At 33.2% G+C, this 11273-nt stretch overlaps 1 protein-coding gene across 1 annotated transcript in view; it reads right to left on the minus strand.

The window, feature by feature from the left end:
* Positions 1–10484, minus strand: part of LOC123540124 (proton-coupled zinc antiporter SLC30A2-like) — a 34400-nt gene extending 23916 nt beyond the window's left edge. Inside the window, exon 1 of the mRNA XM_053526376.1 lies at positions 10274–10484. Within this exon, the coding sequence (XP_053382351.1) occupies positions 10274–10283 (10 nt within the window). The 5' untranslated portion in view covers positions 10284–10484. The remainder of the gene's footprint in view (positions 1–10273) is intronic.
* Between the last annotated feature and the right edge of the window lie 789 nt (positions 10485–11273).

The raw sequence follows: 11273 nt of genomic DNA on the forward strand, positions 1-11273 counted from the left end.
TACGAAATTTCACCGAGGAACAGTTTTAGACATACATGCTAAAACAATCTTATAATGTTCAATGGCTGTAGATCAAATACTTCTACACAAAGCCGGACAGACGGCCGGACGTACACACGAACTCTAAGTTCACCACCTAGTCTTCAAGACATTTGTATATGCTCACATGTTGCCTTCTTTACCATTATCGTTCAAACTTGAATGAACCGCATGTGGCCTATGTCCGGGTAAATAAGACTATCGGCTGTTTCAATAAAGTGTTTTAAATATACATTTTCAAAAACTGACTTCGCGATAAAAATTTAACATGTACTACAGGTCAACAGACCTATATATTGAGTAAAATACCCTTGAGACATCTTCTGTGTACGTATTGGCTTTGTTTCGTGAAACACGAACACTATGACAAATTATAAAATCGCAAAATACGCAAACATCAAACATTTCATTCGCGTTCATTATTAATCCACTGATGGAAATCGTGACGATTTTCCGTGCAATTTCATTTGCATGGAACATAAATGTCAAACGTGTATTTTAGGAAAAATCCCATTTAACTATAATAATAATAATAATAATTATTATTATTATTATTATTATTATTATTATAACATCTTTATTTATAGAAGGTAGCACATGAAGATAAAGATCAGTACAAAATGTGGCCTTCTGAAAAAACAACAACCAAATACAATTTACACTATCACATAGCCTAATCCTTATTAATATCACATTCATTGCATCATTTTGTATTGTAAGAGGCAAAACGGCCCCTTCTTGCTGTGGCGCATTTGGAATGCACGACTCTGAAGCATTTTCATGAATTTATTAGCTCGTCTTTTCGAAGGATACGTAGAGCTACTGCATTCGCCCATGCGGATAAAGTCAAGTGTCTGTGTTACTGGCTATTGACTAGGTGTTGATTATAAAAGTGTACGCCAGGAGAGACAATAACCATAACTATATTTGAATTTGACAGAATTATGCCCCTTTAATTGTAACGTATGGTTTTTGGATAAAGTTTCTGAAAAGTTACATATTATTGTCACTATTAAAGCTTTTGAGTTGAAGCTTAAAGTAGTAATTATCATAGTCTACACTAGGAGAAACAACCTCCATAACTCTATTTGAATTTTGGTAGAATTATGCCTCTTTTTAAACTCTTAATTCAGAGTCAGGCACTGAGAAAGGTCAAGCGTGCTGTATTACGGACAGCTCTTGGTTGCATTTGTGGTTTCTGAGTGGTGGGTCCCAGGTGCATTGGAGCAAGCGGTGTCACAGCTGATACAGTCTCTTATAGTCCTACTTACAGAGCGGCTATGTGCTTAGTTTTATTTATGTATAATAGAATTGTAAACTTACATGTTTGCATATAGATAATACTCAAATAAAGAATAAAACAATACATGCATGCACAACACAACACAACATAACCACAACATAGTACACACATACACACTAGTTCAGTACACACACACGCACACACACACAAGCACACACACACAAACATTCACCACTTGAAATGAACACAACACAAAATACAACACAATACACTTGCAATAGTTTTACTGTGATTTTTAATAGTGTAATGTACTATTTCTAAATAGTCTCTTTTATTTCTATATAGAATGGCCATTTACTTGTATGATATGTGTGGTTTTTATTGTTTGTATATGTGTATAAAATGTAAATGGATGAGACTCTAATAAATAAATAAATAAATTCATTCTTAGACAAATACCCCTAAAAATAGATATTGCCTTTAATTATCCATTTATACAATTGTCATTTAGGAAATCAATTAGTTATAATAATCAATTATATTATAATGGCATAGTCAGTATAGTTCAGCTGATATAAACATAGGGATTCTTTAGGCAGTCAACTGCAAGATATACTGTTTATATTTCTTTTTAAAAGATGTCAGAGAACATATGGAGCAAATTTCATTTTGGTATTGAATTCTAAACATTGCACCATTGTAACAAAAGGATTTTTTATCATAATTTGTACGATATTTAGGTATAACTATGTCATTATGAGCAGCAGATCTTAGATTGTATGTTTCATTGCTGGAAAAGATTAAAATTTCAGATATATATGAAGGTGCTTAATTGCTGCAAGCTTTGTAAATAAGACAGCCCGTGTGGAAGTTACAGGATATATTTTCTTTAACGTTTCCGGGCTTGTCTGAAAAAAGTTGAGCCTACTGTTTCAACACGTTCTAAAGAAAGTAATAGAAATGGATGGGTAATTCGACATAGATCATTCCTCATTTTCCAAACAAAAATCTCTATGATTTTGCCGAATATTGGAAGTCATATCAAGTTAATGTTAATATTTGTATGCTTTTCGACATAATACATTTTTTCACTGTACAAAATTTTGCTCGGTCTCATGCCGTTTACCTATCAATCTTTCACTTATTTAGATTCTATAATCTATACTAGTTTTAACTTTATCCCGACTAGTAACTTACACTTCTCCACGTCAATCTGAGGTGGATGACAAACCATTTTATTGTTAATATGAACATAACAGAACAGAACATACACAGTAAACTTCACCTATAACAAACACGGTTATAACAAATCGGCGGTTAAAAGGAACGTTTTACAATGTCCCAATTTGTACTCTTTGTATTTTACCTTTGTTTTATATGAAATAAAATGATTAAAACAAACATAAGGAGAGTCGGTTGCGCAGTGGTTAGCAGGTACAACTACAACGTAAGCGATCTGAGTTCGATTTTCGGTCGACTGACATCTCTACTAGTGTTCAGAGCTTTGAGATTGACTTAAATGGTTACTGTTTCCAGCAGTATATCAGCCTAGACTGGATGCTCGGAAGATAAATATGAAACCTGTCGTGGGCTTGAGTAGAAATAAGTTGTTCCACCCATTCCAGATGGGGTCTCTCGGCGACTACCCAAGCTAAACTTTAAAAAGATACTTTACATTTATAGTTATAACGAATTATCGGGTATAAGGAACATATTTCTATGTCCCAATGTTGAAAAATATACTGAAATAACAAAGGCTATACCGAAGCACAAAAGGTCATTTTCAGAAGTTATATATAAGTTTTTTTATATAAGAACTGAGTAGACAATGTACCTACAATTTTGAAACATAAACAAATTAAAAACATAGCGTGATTGATGATATATCTCAACTACATTTTAAACCAAGTTTAACACTGAAATCTTTATTTGATAATCTTTAAAAGTGTTGCTCAGATTCTGGTCAACAAATGGACTTGTTCGAAACTTTAACAACTAATCATTTACACATAGTCACTGAGTTCTTTATACATGTTAGATTTTCACTGGAAGTATTTCTAAAATTTTCCTATCGGTTGGCCAACCATGATAGCGTTATTTTAGCATAAGCATAAATTTAATAAACATGTTTGCCTGTGGAATAATATGAACATAAACACTATTGTATTAAATTTGTCCAATTTTTGCTTTGACAGGTATATATTTTGTCAAAAATTCATCAAAAATGCAAGTTCATAGAATAATTATTACCTCTCTTTGTCTATTTCAGTTGCGCAATCAATTTAGATTGAAAATGGTTAATTCCGAAGCCACACGCTGTTTTAAAACTTGCCTTTTGTTTCAGGTAGTTGACATATCCCAGTATTTATCAAATGCAAATATAAAACTACAAATTATATTGAAATCTAAATAACAGTCCACTTTTTGAATACTTTTATATAAAAGGGAAGTAATTACAACATTTTACGAAAATTAATAGATCCACTTCCACTTCCTTTAAAGGTGGACAATTACATTTGAGCAACATTTTATGACAATTTTCAGTTTTCATGTGTTCTGTTAAGATATTTATTAAAGGAACAAAAAAACTAGTTAGATCCCTATTCCCTATTGGAAATGCATAATTTATTATTTTTATGAACTTTTGTAGTTATCTTCCTTTAATACAAAAGTGTAGTATACACACTGGACATGATAGCATGTTACTTTGAGAAAATAGGATGGTCGTTAAACAAAATAGTACGTCATTCAGACAAGATAGTATGTCGTTAGACATGACAGCATTGCAAGTCAACATGATAACAGAGTAATTATCAAGACATAACAAGACCTTAAGAAGATACTACTCTAAATAAAGAAGATACCTCGTAATCATCTAACATAAGACAGTTCCGGCGTTCCATAGTTATTAACATTCAATTTTCTACATATAGTACATTCTGATATTACAACACTAGAATTGTAAATATGTATGCATAAAATAACCATTATCATACCTGTATAGACATACGAAAATTATTCATCATGTAAATTTTTACAGGAGCTATTATGTTTAAACCATGTACAGTTTGTTATCCAAATACAAGAAGAATGCGAGACAATTTGAATAATTGATAAAAATATATTGCAACACTGGGCATTATCCTATGTTTGATATCCATGCCATGTTTGATGTCCATGCTATGTTTGATGTCATTGACGAAACGAAACACAAGGCCAACAGATTGATCTCAGGAATAAAGATTGTACTGTTAAACATTAAAACTTTTGTAACTTTTTAGTTGCACTGGCATTTACATGTATATTACCTTGTAACATGATACCTATAAAATTCCTTATGAAATTTACATGTACTGTTTCTACCAGTTACTAAGTACGAACTATGCCTATGTTGAAAAGCACAATATAAAAAGTTTGCAAGATTACGTGTTCACTTTTCTCTACCAGTATTTAACAGTTACATCAATTTTGGCATACTAGTATTTGGTCGTCTCCAATAATATGTAATGAAACGTTTTCTTAAATCTGCATATACATTGCACTCTAATACGAGATGAAATTCATCTTCTAACGTACCGCAAGTATAACCATTTTCTTTCATTTATAGGTGTACTGTTTTGGTTTAGTCCATCTACCAGTTTCAACATCTAATCTATAATAAGATACATACTAGTTCGCAATAATAATTTTTGACATTGATCAAATATATAAATCAGTTAATTGCTTTACAAATAATGCTTGTACGGAACTTGTTCGCTATGTCTATAATAAACTCCGGCTATAACGAACACATTTTGCTCGCTATATACTGTATACATAAACTTACAGCTTCTTTAGAAATATCAAACTCTGCTATATAATGTCATCCGTGTAAAATACTGACGAATTTGTACTATCTAATAATTTGTTATTCTGCTAGGGTTATTCTGCTACTAGTATTCTGCTGGAGTTATTCAGCTATCATGCTGATGTTAGTTTGCTATTCTACTGGGGTTATTCTGCTGCTGGAGTTATTCTGCTATTCTGCTGGAGTTATTTTGCTATTCTGCTGGAGTTATTCTGCTATTCTGCTGGAGTTATTTTGCTATTCTGCTATTCTGCTGGAGTTATTCTGCTATTCTGCTATTCTGCTGGAGTTATTTTGCTATTCTGCTATTCTGCTGGAGTTATTCTGCTATTCTGCTAACTTCGCAGAGACCGTCTGACGTCATGTCGACTAAGTGAATTGTTTTGTGCATGCTTGACAGGAAGGCGACAGTACGATGGTGAAGCGCAAAAGTTCGATGTCGAAGCACTACAGTACGATAGCGAAGCGCGACAGTACGATGGACTGTCACCATCTTACGGTCGCGCTTCGCCATCGTATTGTCGTGTTATCGCCATCGTTTTGTCGCGCTTCGCCATCGTACCTTCGCGCTTCGCGTTCATAGGGAGCATTCGCCGTCCCTAACGGAACACCGTAAATAATATACTATATCGATTGCCTGCCGAGATACATGTAACTGGATTCTTTTTTTTTTTTTTACATAATTATAAATGAATACAGTCTATACATGCAGCTGTCAACATTGGTATTAAACGTAAATAAAAATTACTCATTTTATCTATTTTTTACCACAGTGGGGTCAACGTACGCCGTATATCACGCCATGTACCCGGATAATCTTAACTCTGTTCAGCGACCCTAACTCAGTGCCAACATGGCTGACAGAAAGACGATGTATGTAGTTAATTTCCTTGTCTTTTTTCATGTTTTTATGTGAGTATGCAATGTTAGCGTAAAACTTTTGATAGTCATAATATCCTGTATTGATAACATGTTTTGTGTACTAAATATTTCAATCGAAATGTCACATTATGTGGCTGGAATTCATTAAAATGTACTCAAAAAGTCTTCAAAATGAACAGTTTTTATGTTTCTAACTGTTTTAAAGTACCAGAAATTGCAGTAAGACCTTACTTATTAATGTATTAGTTCCATAAATATCTCTTTGACAATGTTTAACAGTATCAAAGTTTGAAATTGATTTTTATAGCTTAAAAATTGTATTGATTATGAGGTGGGTTTAAATTTGCGGATAATTCCTAACTGGATTAGGAAACAGTGCTGGATAAATACGAACTTAGAATGGATAAACACCTAACCAAACGAAAACGGCTGTTCGTCTGTGTTTTTTTTATGGACTTTTGATGCTCGAAGTTCTTTGATCTACCCACCCCTGCAGGGATGTTGGATTCCTATGTCCAACTTATCCGACTCGTGATTTTTTTGCCGGCGGACAAGTGCATTTTCATTCTGTGTGTCCGCGGACAAGCATACTTTTTCAGGTAATAAAATGAAAAAAACATAAAATATCATTTAGATTGTGTGTTGCTTCAAGTGTTGGAGGTGATACAGATAATGGGTTCTTTGACTAGGTCTCGCGCAAACTGTAACTCGGTGACTATGATAAAATATCAGAGAAGATTTAGATACAAGGAGATTAATCTAACGTCGGATAAGTATAAATATATAACACTGCCTTAAAGCTATTTTCCGACAAACACATGTAAATAAGCTCAACATAAGTAAATCAGCTGTAATAAAATGCAAATATGTTAAAGCACATTAAAGCAAATAAAGCACCTGGCGCTAAGTAGATAAGAAACAATCACAAATTATCACATACATGTTACAGCGCATTAAAACAAAATAGCACTTAGGTACTAGCAAATAAAAAGGGAAAAGTAATTTATCACATACAGATTAGCACATTTAAAGAAAGATAAAAAAGATTAGCTGACACTACACAAAAATAAGAAGAGTCACATTTTACAACATGCATTTAAAAAAAACATAAAAGAAAAAAATCATATACATGCTAAAGGGAACATAAGAACTACTTAAAGTAGCTGAAGAGAAAAATTTGCATCATCAGCATATAGCATTCTGTAACTAAAATTAAAAAAGGAAAACAAGGGTTACACACAGAGAACTAAAAGGACATTTAAAGACATCAAAACGTAAACAAATTTAAAAAGTATTATGACAAGTTTGTAAGTAGAATTCCAACTGCTGAGACAATAAGTCACTGTCAAAGGAAATATTTGATCCAGTAGTTAGCCAAATTAATATCAAAAGCACACATAGATCGCAAGTATGACTAAAACAAGTCGGAACGTTTTAAGAGTCTTTCTCTGAATTCATCTGGCTTTGCACCATTGCGTGGGCAGGCAGTGTTTCGGGCATGACCTCAAAAGATCCCGAACACTACTTACGCGATTTCAGACTTTTATAAACGTTAAAAGGCAAATATTTCAACAGCTTATTTTTTACCACAGTTACTGTGATATGCTTTTCTTTTCATTGTCCTAAATAAAGAACTCGATCTCCAGTCTATTAGCGCTTTCATGAAGGTTTAATATTACAAATCAGAGCAAGTGAAATTTGACTATGAACAAGTGGATTTTTAAGTTCCGTGGACAAGTGAAAAATGTAAGGATACCCACACCCCTGTCCCGTCAGTCCATGCATCACTCCCCCACCCCACCACACCACACCACACACACACACACACTTTTCTTACCTATTTACCGTCTGAAAAAATATCATATTTAATAATTAATCATAAATGTAATCCCATTTAAACAATTTCAAAAATATTCCATTAGCACCTCTATAAAAATCTCTTACACTATACAAGATTTGAAACAAACACAATTCTTCTGTGTGTGTGTGTGTGTGTGTGTGTGTGTGTGTGTGTGTGTGTGTGTGAGGGAGAGGGAGAGAGGGTTGGGGACTACAGAACTTCGAACATCGGTGGTATTTGCATAATATTAAAATTATGAAAAAATATTTGACTGTAGTGGGCATACATATAACATCTTGTAAAATTAATGACAAAGTTTGAAGACAATACCGCTTATAAAGTAATGTTTACAATAATCACACCATGTACATGTCAACTCATTCATTTCTATAGAATACTAGTCGGTTAGGTGTTTATCCGTCACGCAATTTCGTGTAAGTTAGGTTTTTATCCATTCCTCGTGTAAACTGAGTTCGGTTTTTATCAACTCAAAGTTAGGTTTTTATCCCTTTTCTCGCTGTCAGTACATTTGAACATGTATTGTGTCAACATGTAGTGGGTTAACAACATAGTGTAAACGGGCCTATAAAGCAGCATATCTTTGCTTTCAAACAACAAAATAGTCGAGGCATTAAAAGCATAGAAGTATTTTTAAAGATTTTTTGTAAAAGTTTTCATTGAAAAAGTTGCCTTGTTCGTCGTTTTTCCACCTGAAAACACAAGGGATGATATATCTAACATGATGCATTTTGAAATAAACATACACTTGATCAATGGAGATAGATATAACAACAGAAACATTCCTTTATACATCGTAATTACACAGAAAACAAAGTTATATCGGCTTTACATCCGCCATGTTGGCACTGAGTTAGGGTCGCTGAACAGAGTTAAGATTATCCGGGTACATGGCGTGGTATATAGTCCAATTAATATTAATACATCGATTGTTATGGTTTAACATCAGTAACATAAACTATGTTTTTGAAAAGAAAATCTACGAGGTATTGTCGTCACTTGATCGTCGGCGTTGGTTTATTTTTTTTTGTTTTTTTTTTTTTTAGGACTGCCTTTTCTCAAACACTGTAAGAGCTACAGCTTTCAAACTTTGCACTCTTGTTTATCATCATAAGGGAACTATGTAGGCCAAGACGCATAACTTTGACATGCATTTTGTCAGATTTATGGCCCTTTTAGGTTTTAGAAAATTGAGTTTATTGGTTAAATGTTTTTGTTTAGGTCACCATTTCTCAAAAACTAAAAGAGCTACAGCTTTAAAACTTTGCACACTTGTTTATCATCATTAGGGACAATGTAGGTTAAGAAATCAAAAGGGATTTTTTCCAGTCAAATGCGGATTATGAGAACATTTTTGCCAAGCGATTATTTTCAATTCAGACATGCAGGCATGCTTTATATTTGTTCTTTAAGCACATATTTACACGGATCATGTTAGTCCATGTCCAGACCCTGCATTTTTAGAGATAACTCCTAGGGCCATTCAAATTTTGTAAAACTATGTATCTTTTCTTCTGAAAACACTAGATATATTGTAACCAGAGTTAAGAAAGAGTGGTCAGAACATATAAGAGGGTTTTTTTATTAAAAAAAAATATCTAGTCGGTAGCCAGACTAGGATCATGTGTGTACTGAAATAAACTGAGTGTTTTGTGGTGCATATCTTTGATGCAAGATGCACACAATGATAAAACTCTAAAAGTAATGCGACTTTATGCGTATTTACCGTCCCATTTTAAAAGGTGTAGTATAAAACGTAAGTTATGAAAATTTAATTTTTTTAAAATTGGCCTCTTTAACGACTTTCAGTATTGATGGCGCAAGATTTTAACATTTCTCATGTTCAAGTTGATTGAATAATAAACAAACAAATGCAAATTAATTAGATAAATTACATTCTATTACTACAAATGTAAAAGGAATTCACACTATGTAAATCATCGCGCTGTTAAAAACTCTAATCGCTATACCGTCATATTAGAAAATTAAACCCCGAGTGAAAATATTTTGTTTAGCGCAAAGAAGGAGTCCTGTACTTTAGTTATATTTACTGAAAAATCAATTTGGGTGTTTTAGCTTTAATATTCAATATATTGTCTTTCTAATGAATGTTTATTTAATGTATAAAATGAATTTAAAAGAAAATGGTATTTTTATGGTGTACTTTATGACCGTCAATCTACTATTAGATATGTAGTTAAACGTTTTCCAGTGAACATGCATGCTAACGCCAAATTAAATTTTCAATTTTGCTCTTCTTGAAAAAAGAAAGATTTCTATCGAAACATGTGCGTGGTCTTTCCTTGCACCCTAAACATCTAAAAAAAAAAACACAGAGATCTGCCCAGATCGTAATATAAAATTGAAAATAATGAGAGCTTTTATTTATTAAATTGCAACATACCTTTTGCCATTCTGAATTGCAGGAAACTTGCGCTTTATCCAAACTAGACTTGAAGAATTGTAGTACACCAAATCCACTTGTAATTCCAGATTTTTAAAAATAAATATGGAAATAGTTACATAATATGTGTCAACATGATAACTATTATTTATGATTTCTGTTTTCCGATATTTCTTAAACATACCCTACTTTATCTTGACGCAGTATGTTTATAAAGTTACCGAGTCAGTTTCAGTATCATAATAAAATCAGTCAGCCTGAAATCTTTTGTGGTAAATATCTTTACCCATTCGACTGCTTCTACCTTGATAGTTATGATGTTTGTTTTTAAAAAAAAGCAATATAATATCATTGAAAAATATAAGTGAACATTTGGCAGCAGAGAGATTTAAATTTGTTTTTATATAGGACTTAGTATCTCCTACGTAGGATATAGTATGTCCTACGTAAGAGATACTAAGTCCTACGTAAGAGATACTCAAATCTCTCTGCTGGTACCAGGACGCATAAAATGTTTTGGCTTCAATCTATGTTGGATAAGTCATGCAAGGCAGGGTAGCTATTGACATTGTTATCTATTAGGTTCAAAAAGCACAGGTATGTGCATGATATTCACGGGTATAAACATATGTTAATTATTTCAAAAGGCGATAGATTATATCTCCATACATACCTTAAGGTGCACCACAGCTGTTCTACAGTTTTAAAAAATCCTGAGAGAATGCTCCTTGCCGCAACCCACTTGCACGCCCATTTTTTGGCAGGCTCTGTCGACTCATTTGTTTTTAGGTACCAATCATAACCATTGTTGTTACACCTAAATAGTAGCAACGCATTTTGGTAGTCGCTACCGAAATTCGGCCGTGTTTTGATAGCGACAAAATGCGTTATACAAGGGTACACATGATGTGTTAAGGATCATGGAATGGAACGTATTTTGGTAGGGGTTTTTTGTGCTCATTTTTACATTACGCACAAGAGAGAGAGAGAGAGAGAGAGA

The sequence above is a fragment of the Mercenaria mercenaria genome, chromosome 16, assembly GCF_021730395.1.
Source record: "Mercenaria mercenaria strain notata chromosome 16, MADL_Memer_1, whole genome shotgun sequence".
Lineage (NCBI taxonomy): Eukaryota > Metazoa > Mollusca > Bivalvia > Venerida > Veneridae > Mercenaria > Mercenaria mercenaria.